The sequence below is a fragment of the Crotalus tigris genome, unplaced genomic scaffold (assembly GCF_016545835.1).
Source record: "Crotalus tigris isolate CLP2741 ecotype Arizona unplaced genomic scaffold, ASM1654583v1 scf7180000017607.2124824, whole genome shotgun sequence".
Classification (NCBI taxonomy): domain Eukaryota; kingdom Metazoa; phylum Chordata; class Lepidosauria; order Squamata; family Viperidae; genus Crotalus; species Crotalus tigris.
The window spans coordinates 1,443,997-1,460,900 of record NW_024096509.1 but is presented as its reverse complement, the minus strand read 5'-3'; the positions used below and the strand labels follow the sequence as shown (position 1 = coordinate 1,460,900).

General features: G+C 36.6%; 1 protein-coding gene across 1 annotated transcript; it reads left to right on the top strand.

Moving 5' to 3' along the window:
- Positions 1-1,909: 1,909 nt before the first annotated feature.
- LOC120298359 (vitelline membrane outer layer protein 1-like) lies at positions 1,910-16,439 on the top strand. The gene is made up of 4 exons (XM_039322043.1): positions 1,910-3,036; positions 4,335-4,533; positions 14,436-14,536; positions 15,924-16,439. The coding sequence occupies exons 2-4, from the start codon at positions 4,363-4,365 to the stop codon at positions 16,216-16,218; spliced, it is 567 nt and encodes a 188-aa protein (XP_039177977.1). The 5' UTR covers positions 1,910-3,036; positions 4,335-4,362; the 3' UTR covers positions 16,219-16,439.
- The last annotated feature ends 465 nt before the right edge of the window (positions 16,440-16,904 follow it).

Genomic DNA, 16,904 nt, shown 5'->3' with positions numbered 1-16,904 from the left:
CCCCTTCTTCTATTGCTCTCAATCTTTCCCAGCATTAGGCCCTTCTCCAGTGAGTCCTTCCTTCTCATTAGGTGGCCAAAGTATTTGAGTTTCAACTTCAGGATCTGGCCTTCTAAAGAGCAGTTGGGGTTTCAAAAAAAAACTTTTTTATTGTAAAGTACTCATGGATAAGATGTTATGTCTCAAATAATGATAGACAACAGGAGGCATCACATTTTGGTTTCATCATAGGAAATGCTCTTCTCAGGTTCCATCAAGTAATGGGAAATTGATAACTGTAGTAAAAACTTTATTGTCTACCCACCAGTTAAGTTACTGGTCTTCCTGAGAAAGATGGGGATAATGATGACATCTTGATTGCAATTTGCTGCACAAATGACTTGACAATAAGAACAGATTTTGCCACTGGGATCAATGGTCCTAAAAATGGGGTATCAGATGAATATGAAATACTAAAATATTCCAGTTGTATATTTTTTTATTATTCACTGCCCAGGGTTACTGTGCAATCATAAAATAAGATTAAAATTAATACTAAATTCCATCCAACTTACCAAATATCTATTCTGATTTAACAGAACCTTTAAATCCATTGAATTCAAGCCAATGCTGTGCCATCAATATCCAAGGAAGTAGAAAATGTGGTATATATAAGTAATGTTCTAACAGGCATGAATATTATATTGTCATTTTTCAAGTTTTTAGCATTTATTAAATAGTATAAGGTGCAAGGATTCTTCTAGAATCATTATCTTAAAATATATTATAAACTGTATCTTTCAAAATTTCAGGACATTTCTTTTTTAGTGGTTTCCTCTATTTGATCTTCTCATCTTCCACAGAAAGCCATCAGAATTGGAGGTGTCTTATATTATGGAAGAATATAAAATAAGTCTATTAAAATTTGTGGAATTCAGTTTCAAACTACTTTGCTAACAACTCATCATCTTTATTTTTTTCCATATATTTTATTCATGTTTTTAAACATAAATAATAATAGTTGGTAAACAGTATGTTTGCTGGGTTTACATTTGTAAAAAAAAACATTAATAATTGGTTTCTATAATCCATAATACACATAGTACATTTAGTTGATTTCCCCTTTTCCCCAAAATGTCTTCTTTGCGAACCTTGAAGTAATACAGTTCTTATTATTTTGATAAATAACAGTTACATATATGATTTTTCCCCAATATTCCTAGAAATAATGATCACATCAATATAATATTTCTTTTCTATCTAATCATTCTGGTTGCTTCATCTTATATCCTGTTACAGTCCTTATTTAGACTTGTTTCTCCCATAAAGTTCAAAGTATTCTTGCTGGTTAAGAATTTCTCAACAGATAATTACATTTAAAGATTTAAATCCATTTTTCCCATATAAACCATCTCAACACTTTTACATTTCTTAAAGAATAGGTAAAAACAGTAAAGAAAAGGAAAAAAGAGCAAGAGTAAAGAAACATAAAAAGTAAAATATTACTTAAAATATATATTCGTCCTAAGCTAATATATATTCATTTCCAAAATTTCTTATTCTTTTTAACCATGATTAAAAATATATTTAATCTTTAAATATTCCATCTAATGCAGCGTTTCTCAATGTTTGTGTGACGGCGACCCCTGTCACACGAACGTGCCGCGTATGCGCGGCGGTGTCCCCATGCGTGGCGGCGACCCCATGCGCAGCACGCATGCGCGGCGGCGCCCCCTGAGGGGGGGAAATGGCGGATCGCATTGTTTGGCGACCCCCGTAAAATGGTCGATCGACCCCAAATGGGGTCGCGACCCATAGGTTGAGAACCGCTGATCTAATGTGTCTAGTCATCTAATCCTTTAACTCTTATTCAAAACATTTTTATTATTTTTTATACATTATAATTTCCCTAAATACAGACACATTTAATTATCTAAAACATTTCCTTCATCTAGGCCATTTCAGCAGTATTATATTACTTATATCAAGAAATAAAACAAAAAGGGGAAAAAAGCACATAGTATCATTTAGGGAATTCATCTCTGTTAGAATGATATATGTATTCAGAATCTTTTCTATTTCTTTAACCATAGTCAAACAAATGTTTCTTTTTAAAATATTCTCTCTGGTAGACCCCATCATCTATTTTCTTAATTTTCACTTTGATCTTTTTCCTTTGACCAGTATCTTTCTTGATCAATGTGTTTTGCTGAATCAAAAAGTTTTTCCATATATTCATGACTGTTGCTGTAGGTATAAGAAGTAAATCGAATAAAGTGTTTTTATGTGAGGCTTTTGTCTTTCCATGTTTCTTGAAAATCTTTTTCTCTTTCTCCTTCTTTGCATCTCTTATCACTTCCTTTCTCTCTGATGTTTTCAACATCTCTACATTCCATTTTGTCCAATCTGTTTTTTTGTCCTCAGATTTACTTTGTGGTCTTAAGGGATGACAACTCATCATCTTTAATAATAGAGATATAAGATTGGGGAAATAAAATCCCAAAATCCCACAAGAGTCAAGTTCTACTGTTTGCTATGGGTAAACCTTTGTTTAATACAGCACTGAACTTGAACTCTACTTCCTAAATAAACAAAAACAACTTAGCTATGATATTGGACTAAAATATTTCAAATATCATATGATGTACTCTAAGTACATATGCAACAGATGAATTTATTTGCTTTCATTGCCTAGTAAGGGGTCCAAATTGATTTCAGAAGATATAGATTTTTATCTGGCACCCGTAGTGGAATATGAGTTTGGTTGTTTATCTACTGGGATGTGAGCCTTCTAGGCATAATATTCTTGATGGTTTTTGAAAGTTAGGAGCTTAATGTTGAAAGGGTTACTGTTCTTAAATGTAGTCGTCATTTAATAGATTCATATCTTCATGTCTTTCATTCCACCTTTTGCATCTTCCCCCTCAGGCAGGAGGTACAGCTCGTCATAAATACTGATCTACTTAATTGTTCCTCTTCAGTGTTCTGCCCACATTCATATTTCACTGCTCGGTCCAATTTTCTCCTCATTCTAGCTGTACTGAGTCCTGTGTAAGAGTAAGTAGAATTTCACTGTTTTATTATTAGCAGTCTGTTAAAAAGAAAATAATAAGGTAGGTGGGAAGGGCAAGAATATGGACCGAATTATACAGGCTTAATCAGTCTTACTCCATCTTTAGCTGAAAGAGTAGAAAGGGTTTTAAATGCAACAAAGGTGGCTTTCTGTATTTTGCAGTTGTTGAAATTAAAGAGCCAAGGTGACGTAGCAGTTAGAGTGCAGTACTGCAGGCCACTTTAGCTGACTGTGTTCAGCAGGTCAGCGGTTCAAATCTCACCGGCTCAAGGTTGACTCAGCCTTCTATCCTTCTGGGGTAGGTAAAATGAGGACCCAGATTGTTGGGGGCAATGTAAATCTTGCTTACTGGTGTACACCGCTTAGAGAGTGCTTGCACTTAAAGCGGTATATAAGTCTCATAAATAAATAAATAAATAAATAAATATTGCTTCCTAAAGAGCATCTGAATGAATGATGAAGTTAAAACTGTTTCCTGCTTCACCTATTAGGGCCAGATTTAGACAGAGCTCCCAGTGTCAGGACTGTTTGAAGTGGAATACATTTGCATTCTTACTCAAAATATTGTGAGATCATCCAGACATTTTAGATAAGATTGCATCATTTTGCTAATGTATAATTTTGAAAAATATAATTTGGGGGCCTGAAGATGACATCTGAGGATATTCCCCTAAAAAGAGATTTGGGATAAATATTTCAAAATAAATACATTTTAAATGTATAGGGTTGTACATATAATTCTCATCACATAGTTTCTATTTCATTTCTATTCTTAACATTCTAATTGCAGTAATAATAATAATCTAGGAAAAAAAAGAGGATTTAGATATGATGGGCAAATGAATTACAAGCCAACTCACCAACTCATGCCATTTTTGTTATATATGGTCAGTTCTACATTCTCAAAAGAACTTATCCCCACTTTCTAGATATTTGGGATGGCACTGATCTCTAAAAAGTGCAATCTTCCAAAAAATGGAAGATCCATCCATCACCATTACTCCAAAGTGCTTACAAAATGTTGAAATTATTCCAATTCAGTTTTCCGGTCACTCTAAGCTTCCTAGAAACATCATATTGTAATAAAAAAAATCTTTTTAATGATTTTACTCCCAAAAAATTATCTCAACCCAAAACAGTTGCATGTCTCTTCAGTGCCAATATCAAAAAAATCTGGATTTTCACTAAAACAGAAGAGAGATAATCAAAATTATAGGAGGAGGAAAAGGGGGAAGAAGCAAAGTATTTAGATCATGCTTAAATAGTACTCTTCTTTCCTAAGATTCTTGTTCTGGATCCAGAAGATATTCATGGACTTCACCATTAATATTTGGGTCTTCTTAATCCTACTTTACTGGCCATGGGATTCAGAGACACGAAAATATGAAGACATCCTTAAGGTGCCAAATGGAGGACGATGGGGTACCTGGGGAGAGATAATATTATGTCCCACAGGACATGTTAATGGCTTCGCACTGAAGGTATTTTGCTTCTGCCACCCTACTACTGGTTTATGAGCGTGTTCGTCCAAATACAGAATGGCTTAGGGTAACAAAAGTTACGCAGGGGACAAAGGGAGGAAGAGGAGAACAAAGGGCTAGTGATAGAGCAGAAATGTTTTTGCAAGCATAAGGTCTCAGGTTGAAATTCTGAACATCTTCTGTCAGTCCTTTGGGAGTCCAGGTCAGGAAACTGACTCCACAAGGAAGCTAGAGCTATACATTACAGGTAGTCTTCAACATACAGTCACAGCTGGGACCAGAATTTCCATTGCTAAGCAAGCCTGATTTTACAAACTTTTTTTTTTGCCATGGTTGTTAAGTGAATCACTGTGGCTGTGAAATAAATCATGCCCTCATTAAGTGAATCCAACTTTCTCCATTGACTTTGCTTGTTGGAAGCTGGCTGGGAAGGTTGCAAAAGATGATCACATAATCCTGAGATGTTGCAACCGTCATAAATACATGCTGGTTGCCAAATGTCCAAAGTTTGATCATGCAACCATGGAAATGCTATGACAATCATAAGTGCCTGGGCTAATCATAACTCACTTTTTTTTAGTGCTGTTGTAACTTTGAATATTCATGATTGTAATGGTTTAAGTCGAGGATTACCTGTATTTGTGTTTTCTTTTCCTTTTTTTAATATACTCGTGGGATTCAAGGGGACCAGTCTGAGTCTTTTTCTAATACTTTCCCACTTCCCTGGACATACCACATGATTTTTCTGCTTCCGTTGCTGTCCTGATGACTTCTGGATGCCTTTGTCAGGGGCTTGTCCAAGGCTTCCCACAATTAATGGGATCTTCAGGTATATCACACAGGGAAAAGTTATATTTTGTGACTTTAGTAAGTCAGACCAGAGAAAATATAAATGATCAAATACTCTGATGTAGTAGATGTAGCAGTGGTTTGCACTGGACTTAGAGCAAAACCCGAGGGACCTGGGATCGTCTATGTGACCATCAAAGAGTAACAAGTATTTTGGTAAAAGTATGAAGACTTGGCTTCCCTGACATGGGCTGACAGTAAAAATTAGAATAACATTAACAGTTGAAACATTATTTTATGCTATTTTCTCCCTTGTAGGCCTTTAGATAGGAAAATGAACAATATGCATAGTTTTCAATTTAAAGAAAAACAATTAGAGAAAATATTAAACTACTTATCTTCAAACCAGACAATAAAACAGCAGGAATATGACAGCTCAAATGAAACATTGGCAGACTCAGAACAATGTTTTTCGTTCTCCTTTTGCTTTTAAAACATGTAGAGGGGCATGCACAGAATTACAGAAGCCCATTCCATTATTATTATTTTTTTTTTATTAAAAGTTTTATAAATTTTACAAAAAAAACAAAAACAATACAAAACAAAAGACAACATATACAAAAAAAAGGGAACTAAACAATACATATATAAGAAAAGAGAAAAAAAAAAAACCCATCCCCCACCCCTCCCAAAAAACCCCTCCCTTCCCCCCCCTGAGCTTCCCAGAGCAGAATATAGGCTTAAAAAATAAAAATAAAAATTAAATTAAAAACTTTATATTTATATATATAAAAAAATATCTATGATATATATGAAAATAAAACTTATGAAAAAGCTATATGATATTTTTGTATACCCAATCTAAATTGTATAAATTTTATCCATTTGTCCCAAACAGCAAGAAACTTCTCTTGCGTTTGTTGCTTTAAGAAGGCCGAAATCTTTGCCATTTCCGCCAGATAAGCTACTTTAAGAAACCATTCCTGCAATGTAGGCAAAGATTCCTTCTTCCAATATTGTCCTACTAACAGACTAGCGGCTGTAATCAAATTTAACATCAATACAACCTCCTTTGTATCACAATCTGTAACAATGCCTAACAAAAATAATTGCGGAGTAAATTTTACCCTCCTTCTAAAAATTCTCTGGATATTCCACCATATTTTGATCCAAAATGCTTTTATCACTCTGCATGACCACCAAATATGATAATAGGAAGCCTCCTTATAACCACATCTCCAACATTTGGGTTGCACGTCAGGGTACATATAAGACATTTTTTGTGGATCAAGGTGCCATCTATAAAACATTTTATAGAAATTCTCCCTTAAGTTCTGTGCTTGAGTAAATTTGACATTTCTCACCCAAATAATTTCCCAGGTGTCCAATGAAACTGGCTCACCAAAATTCTGCGCCCATCTAATCATACAATCTTTAATTAGTTCCGTTTCTGAATCCAATTCAACTAAAACCCCATAAATTCTCTTAATGTGGGTTTGTCTTTGATCCTTCACTTGCTTAATAAGATTTTCATCTTCTCTAAGAAAACCCACCTTACAATCCATCTTCCATCTATCTAGTAATTGCCTATATTGGAACCAAGAATAAGTAAAGTTTTCTTGTACTAAGTCTTCCCGTGATTTTAATTGCCAGTTTTGTCCATCCCATTTAAGTAACTGTCTATAAGACACTATATCCATTTTAACCCCTCTTTTTATTCCTTCTATCGCATGCCAAGGTATAGCCCATAATGGTACTTTGAAATCACTTTTATAATATTTTCTCCAAGTCCTAAGTAAAGAAATTCTTAAGATATGAGATTTAAAAGCCCAATCCATTTTTTTATTAAATATTAAATAGGCATGCCACCCATAAAGTAAATCCCATCCCTCTAAGTGAAGTATTTCAGGATTTGTCAAATTTACCCAATCACTAATTAATGTTAAGACCACCGCATCATAATATAATTTCAAATTTGGTACCTTAAGTCCACCCCTCTCACGGAAGTCTTGCATAATTTTGAACTTAACCCTTGGCTTTTTCCCTGCCCAAATAAATTTATTAAGACCCTTCTGCCACTCATTTAAGTTAATCTCATTTTTCAAAATTGGTAACATTTGAAACAAAAAAAGAAACTTGGGTAGAATATTCATTTTTATCACTGCAATTCTTCCCATGAGGGATAATTGCAACTTCTCCCAATTCTTCAAGTCCTTCTGTACCCTGACCCACAACCTTTCATAATTGTTTTTAAATAATTTTACATTAGAAACAGACAACATCACCCCCAAATATTTTACCTTGTTAACAATCTCAAAACCCGTCAAGTTAGCCAAAATCTGCTTCTCCTGACTAGACATATTTTTAGGTAAAATTTTAGTCTTATTTACATTAATCTTGAAACCCGAAACCAAACCATAATGATGAATCAACTGTAATAAGTTTACTACAGAATAATCAGGTTGCGACAAAGTAACAACCAAGTCATCCGCAAAAGCTCTCAACTTATAGTCTTTTTTATTAACATATATTCCTTTAATTTCCTGAGACTCTCGAATTTTGATCAATAATATTTCCAATGTTAAAACAAACAACAATGGCGATAAAGGACACCCTTGTCTAGTACCTTTCTCTATTGTAAAAACCTCCGACAAACCTCCATTAACAATAAGTTGTGCCGTTTGTTTTTGATATATTACCGTAAGGGCTTGTAATATCTTTTCACCAACATTCATTTCTTCCATTACTCTTAGCATAAAATGCCAATTCAATTGATCAAATGCTTTTTCAGCATCTAAAAATATGAGCCCTGCAGGAACTTGGTTGTTCTTGTCTAAATATTCTAATAGATTAATAATTTGTCTAACATTATTTTTCATATACCTTCCTGTTATAAACCCTGATTGATCTTTATGGACAAGATGATGCACCACCCTCATAAGCCTATTTACCAAAATTTTTACAAATATCTTATAATCCACATTTAAGAGAGATATAGGCCTATAATTTTTTGGTAAAGTAAGATCTTGATCCTCTTTTGGAATCAATGATATAAAAGCACTACGCCATGAAGGAGGAATCTCTAAACCCTGTAAGATACCATTAAAAAGATCATTTAATGGTTGAATCATCTCCTCCATTAAAGCTTTATAATAAACAGCTGTTAACCCATCCGTACCCGGTGCTTTCCCTAATTTCAATTGTTGAATTGCTGAGGCAATTTCCTCCTTAGTAATTAAGCCATTAATTTCATATTTCTGATCCTCAGTCAGTTTAGGAAAACTTGCCTCAGCTAGATATTTATTTATATCTAGCAGTTGTATATTAGTAGATTTATATAGGTTTTGATAATAATCCAAAAAAGATTTTTTGATCAATTCCTTCTGAGAAACTAGTTTACCCTTGTAGTTTATTTTCTCTATTATTCTCTGTCTCTGTTTCTTTCTTAATTGATAAGCCAACCATCTCCCAGGCTTATTAGCATTGCAAAATGTATTTTGTTTCATAAACAATAAGTTAGTTGCAGCTTGATCTGCTATCAACATATTAAATTGTGACCTTAATAACTTTACAGATTCTTTAATACTTTCATCAGAAGGGTTTAGAATCAAAGCACTTTCTTTTAATTTAATTTCATCTTCGAGTTCTCTACGTTTCTGAATCTGCTTTCGCTTATGAAAATTATTCATTTTTATCAAAACACCACGCATAAATGCTTTACCTGCATCCCATACCATTGACATTGAAGTCCCCTTATACATATTCAAAGCAAAATAGTCCTTTAAACACTCCTTTAGTTTTTGAACATTCTTCTCTTGTCTAAACAAATTTTCATTAACTCTCCAGGATCTCCTTTCCTCTTTCTCTTGAATCAGCTCCATCCAAACTGGGCTATGATCCGTCAGTGATCTAGGAAAAATCTTTACATTCTTTACTTTATTATACAAGTCCGTGGTAATCAAGAAAAAGTCAATTCTTGAAAAAGATTGGTGTCTATCAGAAAAAAAAGTAAAGTCTCTCTCCTCTTGATTACGTTCCCGACAATAATCCCTTAATTCCCAGTCTTCTTTCATGTCAAAAAAGGCTTTAGGTAGCCTTGCTTGTTTAAGAAAAGGAGAGGAACCTTTCTTATCCCTTTGTGTATCTAAGACACCATTCCAATAACCCATTAATACCACCGATCTATAATCAAGCAAAGTTATTTTTTGGTGTAACTGTTTATAAAATTGTTCCTGTTGTTGATTTGGATCATAAAGTCCAACTATAAGTACTTTCTTACCATAAATACCAAGTTCAATCATCACATATCTCCCCTGGGGATCTGATTCTACCAGACAAGCTGGTAGGTTTTGTTTAACATATATAAAAACTCCCCCTTTCTTCCCAGGAGCAGAAGATATAAAATGAGATCCCAAACGAGCATTGACTAAATATTTCTGATCTTTAAGTAAAATATGAGTTTCCTGTAAGCAAATAACATCATTGGTATGTTGCTTCAACTAATAAAAGATTTTTTTCCGTTTCTGAGGAGAATTCAATCCATTAACATTCCAGGTCAAAAACTTTGCCATCTCCCTTGGCACGCAGCCTGGAGAAGACACCATCAAGATCTGAACGAGCTGCATGTGTTGCATAACTCTTGGGTCTTGCTCCTCCCACCGGCGGTGATGCACTTCCAGGAGAACTCTCTTTAGGCTCTTTTTTACGTTGCTCCTTCTCTTTACGCTTATAGGCTGCACGAGTCATCCTCTGCTCTTTAACCTCCGTCTGGCGTTGCTTTACCGCTTCTAACATCCCAGCGGAAACCAAATCTAATGCCTCAGATTGCTGCTCAACTTCCTTGCCACTCAAGGATTTCCAACCAGATGAAGTTGAGCCTGCACCCAGGACCGAAGTATAAAAGTCTCTGGCTTTGTCAACTGTATTCAATCTGTAACGTGTCCCAGCATGGCTCAAAACAATACCCATCGGAATTTCCCATCTAAATGGCATCGATCTAGCTTTAAGCTCGTTGGTTAAAAAAGCAAAGTCTTTCCTGCTTCTTAAAATTTTGGATGGGATTTCCTTTAGAATGATGACATCTTGGGCGGCAATCTGAAATCTTTTGTTGTAAAAAGCTTGTATAATCTCATTCCGCAGGGACTTCTTAGTAAAATAAATCACCACATCTCTAGGCAAATTCTTCTGCTTAGCAATCCAGGAGTTGAGTCTATAAATTTTTTCCACTTCTCTCTGTAATTCTCCTTTATCCATATCCAAGGCCAGTGCCAGATCAGTAAGGACCACCTCCACCAAATCTTGATTCATATCTTCCTTGAGACCTCTAATCCTTAGGGCATACTCCATCTGTCTATACTGAAACATCAAAATGTCTTCTTGTGAGGAGTCCACCTTCCTTTCCACATCTTGAATTTTATCATCCAAGGAGTCAACTTTGTCTTCCACTTCCTCGAGCCTTGCATCGAGCTTAACCACCACAGTAGCCAAACCTGAAACAGCTGCAAGTATATCTTGTCGCAAATCATTATTATTTTCTTGCAATTTAGTCTTTATCCCCGTTATCTCTTCTTTGAGATCAGATTTAATTTCTGATTTAATCTGTGAAACAAATTGATTCATTTCCTCTCTCATTTGAACTACAATCTCTCCCATTATGCCTCTAACCTCTTGTGCTGAAAGTCCCGATAGAGGAGGGGAGGGTGGTGGCTGAGCCGGTGGTACATGTTTAGATTGTTGTTGTAACTGTGCAGTGGAAGTTATAGGAGAAGAAATAACCTTGGGTATTGAGGAAGGCTGCTGCCTCTTTGAAGCCATTTTAAAAAGCACAATTCTCACTTCCCTTTCCCCTTTATTTTTTTTTTTTAAAATGTAATTTTCTTCCAAAATGCATAGTGGTTATTCTGCTGTAAGGCTCACAGCTGTTTAAATGGGCACTTACAACACTATTCTATCTAGAAGTACCATTGGCAGAGGTGTCCACAGGAAGGGTCAAAACAGTCAAATGGTGGCTGTGATCATTTGATTAAAGACTCCTACCTTTTAGTTTTGTGCCATTGTGGCAGTATTTAGACTTCTTTTGAGTGCCCCTGCTGATACCCTAGACCAGGGCTTTTCAACCAGTGGTACGGGTACCACCTGTGGTACATTGGCAGGTGGTACACGAACATCCTAGAAAAGTAGTGGCGGGGGAGGGGAATGAGCTGAACCAGTGGCAGCACCACACAAGCCTGAGCGAGAGATGGCTGGAACTGCAGGGCTGTCAGGGTTCAGCGGAAGTGCCAGGATCAGTGCTGCTTTCCAGCTGATTGGCACTTCTTCGGGGCTGTCAGGGCTCAGTGGAAGCGCCAGGATCACCTGGTGCTTCTGCTGGGCCCTGAAGAAACACCAATCAGCTGGAAAGCGGCGTTGATCTTGGTGCTTCTGCTGAGCCCAGACGAAGCGCCGATCAGCTGCAATGTTGCAGCATCTCCAGGATCTTGTGATTTACATTCAGATGCTTGGCAACTGATTCATATTTATGACAGTCACAGTGTCCCAGGGTCATGTGAAGTGACCAAAACCTGCTGCAACCACCCAGCAGACGGGGGGAATAAAAACCAAACACCCCCATCCCACCCCTGCTGCCAATCCTCAACAGAAATGCTCACAACAATGAAAACCTCAGACAGGAGGAAGAGCGCCACCAGGTAGGCAGGCAGGTGTCTTGCTTGGCTGTGGCTTGGGGGGCACTTTTTTCAGTGCCATTGTAACTTCGAACAGTCACTAAGTGAACTGCTGTAAGTCGAGGACTACCTGTACTTTATCACTTTTTTCCTTTTTTTTTTTTTGGTCATCAAGTTTTTGACACCTTGCTAGGCGACTGGTGGTACTCGGATATTGCCATATCCTAAAAGTGGTACAATGGGTGAAAAGGTTGAAAAGCCCTGCCCTAGACCACAGGATGTTCCATTTCTATTCCCCTTTCATCAATCAATCAATCAATCAATCACTCAGTCAACTAATAAATCAGAATAGAGCTGGAAGGGACCTTGAAGGTCTTCTAGTCCAGCCCCCTGCTCAAGCAGGAGACCATATACCAGACATGTCAAACTCGCGACATCACATGATGTTGTGCGACGTATCGGAGCTTTTCCCCCATTGCTGGCAATGGGGTGGGCACGGTTTCCTCGTGATGCATCCAGCCCAAGGGCCGGCAGTTTGACACCCCTGCCCTATACCATTTCAGACAAGTGGCTGTCCGGTCTCTTCTTAAAAACCTCCATTGATGAAGCACCCCCATGTCTGAAGGCAAACTATTTCACTGGTTAATTGTCTACACTGTTAAGAAGTTTCTCCTTAATTCCAGGTTGCTCCTCTCCTTAATTTCCATCAATTGTTTCTTGTCTTTCCTTCTGATGCTTTGGAAAATAAATTGACCCCCCTCTTCCTTGACCCCCTCCTCTCAAATCCTGGAATACTGCTATCATGTTCCCCCTAGTCCTTCTTTTCTCTAGACTGGCCATTCCCAAATCCTGCAACCGTTCTTCATATGTTTTAGTCTCTAGGCCTTTAATCATCTTAGTTGCTCTTCTTTGCACTTTTTCCAAAGTCTCCACATCTTTTTTGTAATGTGGTGACCAAAACTGGATGTAGTATTTCAGGTGTGACCTTACTAACAGTCAATAATAATTATCAATAATCACTTGATTGAGTTGGGAGGCTGAACTGAAATTGAATAAGTAAAATAAAAGAAATAGAAGACTTTTTTCCAGCCTGTTTCCAATACTGTAGTTTGAGGACTCTCATTCTTTTTTGGTGAAGGGAGAGAAATCTTAATTGGAAATAATGGAAAACTAACTCATAAGTGAAGAAACAGAGAGCCAGTTTTGGTGTATTGGTCAAGGCATCATACTCTGAGTTCTAGGCCCACCTTAGGTACAAAACCAGCAGGTCAACTTTGGGCAGGTAGTCTCTCAATCCTAGGAAGCAATCAGTGAGAAACCGCTTCTGAAATCTTGCCAAGATAACTTCAGAGAAAGTTGTGAGGAGTCAAGACTGACTCAAAGGCATCAAAACAAACAAATAAACAAACTCCAGCCAAAGAAACACTAACTGGAACAAAGTATCAAAGAGGGAAAACATGAAATGTTATGGGTTTTTTTAAACTGTTTGATTAAAAGCATAGATTGAGAGCGAATTAATACTTCATTATAAATCAGATCTAGAAAACAATATAAAAGAGTCAAGAGAGAGGCACTTTGGTGCAGTAGTTAATGCATCAGACTAGAAATCTGGAGAGTGCAAGTTCTACCCTAGGTATGAAGCTAGTAATGACTTTGAGCCAGTCCTTCTCTTTCACCCCTAGGAAGGAGGCAATGGCAAACCACCTCCAAAAACTTGCCAGGAGAACTGCAGGTCCAGGCAGTTGGCAGGAATCAAAAACTGATTTAAAGGCACACACATACAAATTTTAAAAAGCACAATAGCAATTGGAGTTGAAAGCATCCCAAATTAAGTTTCATTTATTGTTCAACTCAGGAACATTTTAGTAGAAATGGAAAAGCAATTGAAATGGGTGGTAATGATTTTGGGAACAAACCCCTGCTAATTTCAGAGCAGAATGTGGCAAAGGTCTGTGAAAAATCCTGGAAGATGTTTTTAATCAATGAATTTTCTGGTAGCAATTCTTTCTTTTTCTGTTTTTTTTACTGATCCTAACAACTCAACCACTTATAAGAATTACTTAGCATTTCTAAATAGTTTCTAAATGGCTGATGCCGTTTTTTTGTCTTTCAATATAGTATGTCCCTTTAGCATATCAGAATATGGCATCTTTCCAAGAGGATTCTGGGAAGGAAAAATGGCAGTTCTTATTCCTTCAAAAAACAAGTGAAATATTCTTAGAATCTGAAATTAGAATGGTGGAAGACATTCTCTGTGGAATACAATTGGAATTACTTTCTTTCTGACTGCAGCTTCTTGAAGTTTCAAAAATTTCTTGCATAGAGACATACGAAGAGGTTGTGGAACATCTAGAAAAAATATGGTTCATTCTTGATGTAGCTTGATTGTAGGACTACCATCAATATCAGACATGGCAGAAATTTCCATTGACATTTCTTATTTTCCATCAGATGCAACCATCCCAAACAATCTGGGCTGACGATACAGGAGGTGTCAACAGTATTCGTCTTGAATGTACCGATAGGACCATCATTGAAACTAAGAGTGGACGGTAAATTGGTTTTGCTTCATTTCTTTTGCTGACTTTGCTTTCTTGGAAATCGATAGAAAGAGAAGGTTAAAGGAAAATCAGCACTGCTGATTGAAAAGCAAATGATGCTAGTCTCAAATCTTTCTGATTGCTTTTGAATGACTGGAGTTTACCAATGGTTATTTTATAGAGTTTAGGTTTTCACAGCTGCTATTTATCGGTGAAATAACTTCTAAGTAATATAAGAAAATGAATATCTGCCGATGTTCAAACTGAACTTGGCAACAGTAGTCATATTCTTTTATACTGTCTGTGAGGAGAATGGTTACAACTAATAGTTAACTGTCACATAGCTGACAGTTGATAATCTTCCTCTCTGTTTTAATTGTTCAAGGAAATATCACAGAAGCAAAGAGCTGGAATACATGTCACAGGACATTTACATTTCCTTCTTGGGACATGATCTCACCAAGCATTTTGGTGAAATGGTTGTCTAGCTTCTGTTTTGAAGACCTTCAGTGAGAGAAAACTTACTACTTTATGAGTCAGCCTTTTCCACTCGCTGAACTCTTTCCATCAGAAAATTTCTCCAAGTAACTCGATAACATTATCTCTTTCTGATACTTTAGATCCGGTATCTATGTTCCTGTTCTATAGGATGCCAGAGAATAAATGTAGTCTCTCTATATGACAATAGTTTAGATTTTTTAACCTTGCTATCATCTTTCCTCTCAATCTTCTTCTCTGCAACCTAAGCATACATGTTTTCTGTTCAGGAATGTCAACTGCATTTGGGCACACCCAGTTCCAATAATGGGTTATTTTTCTTCTCCTACCACCCTATATATATTTGCAATGAAACCACAATATTTTCCCTAACACCTATCCTCCCTGTATAAATACATTAGTATTTTCATCTTGGTTTGTGCTTCATTTTCATTTATATTTAATTTGGTAACAAAATGTCACCGAGAGTGGTAGTACGCTATATACTGCTGCATGATTAAAGGGAAGATAAATTTGTTATAATAGTAAAAAGTACATTTTTTCAGGCTTGCTCAGAAAATATGGAAAGTCAGAAAAAAATGCACATACCCCCAGAATGGAACTGCCATCCCCTGATGCAGGCCTCCCTAAGATATAGGCCTCTTGCCTTCACATATGCTGTTATACCCAGAAAAGCTAATATACATTCTGATCATTACATTGACACTGAAGCTAATGGAGGCATATTTGATCCATATTTTCAGCCAAACCTTTGAAGTTAAACTTCAGGATATTATGCTGTACATTATTAAGCCCTAAATATTAAGAAAACTGGACCTACATGCGACTCAGGTTATTTCTGCTTCTTAATGATTCACAGATTCTTGATCTTAATTCACTTTGAAATGTCCTTTTTTAACAGACGGGGCAATTGGACAGAATTTCAGGAATGCCCCAGAGGCAACTTCATTTCTTTTGCTCTCAACATGGTAGAACATAGAGGACTACTTGATGATATGGCAGTTAAAAACATCCAATTTAGTTGTGAAAAAGGAACTGTACTAACGGGACCACCACACAATGGGCCAAACTTTCGTCCGTGGAGCAAACATTGCCATGTTGGCTCCATATGTGGAATGCAGGTAAAGACTGAGGACGTTCAAGGATGGAGAGATGATACAACAATCTGTGATGTGAAGTTTTTCTGCTGTGATTGAACCAAAAGTCTTTGGCACCACTAAAGCACATCTGCCTGTGTTCTATTGGATTTGTCTGAAATGAATCCAAGCACAATTAATCTAAACCTTAAACAAGGAGTTTTATGCGATTTAACAGTTCTGTTGTAAATAGCATGGTTAATTACATTAAAAAATGAATTGTTTAGTTTTTATCTATACATATGAACATAGCAAATGTTTAATATATATCTTAAAATGTACGATGTATCTAGAATTATGTTCAAAGCAGTGTAGTTTAATAATCATTCTGTAATTTTAATTGCTACATTATAGAAGTATATTCTTGATTGATTGGCCATGTGGCTATGGGAATTGATTTAAAAGAAATATATATGGTGTCGCAGTTGCGACTGCTGCCTGTGGATGGCTCTAGTTTGAGCTGATACAAGGCAAAAGATTTCTCTCTCCCATATTTGGGTAACAGGGTGTAGCATACAGCACTCTAGATAATTCTCCTCCCCTGTCTCTTCCCTCCCTAACACAGCTGGCAAAAGTGAGAAAGAGCCTGTGGCCTAGGGGTTAACACAGCTGCCTAACATGCAGACGGCCCAGGTTCGAATCTCAGAAGGGTATGTCTGGTTGAAAAGAACTAAAAAGTTTGAAATAGCTATTCCAGTTCTCCCTCAATTCTTTGCTAGCAATCCAAATTTTAGAAATATATATGG

What these genes read in the sequence shown, in the direction of transcription:
- LOC120298359 (XM_039322043.1), top strand. Translation starts at nt 4,363, where the DNA reads ATGGACTTCACCATTAATATTTGGGTCTTCTTAATCCTACTTTACTGG. An exon ending in TTAATGGCTTCGCACTGAAG is followed by an intron (nt 4,534 to 14,435) that starts GTATTTTGCTTC and finishes ATTTTCCATCAG; the next exon opens with ATGCAACCATCCCAAACAAT. An exon ending in ATTGAAACTAAGAGTGGACG is followed by an intron (nt 14,537 to 15,923) that starts GTAAATTGGTTT and finishes CTTTTTTAACAG; the next exon opens with ACGGGGCAATTGGACAGAAT.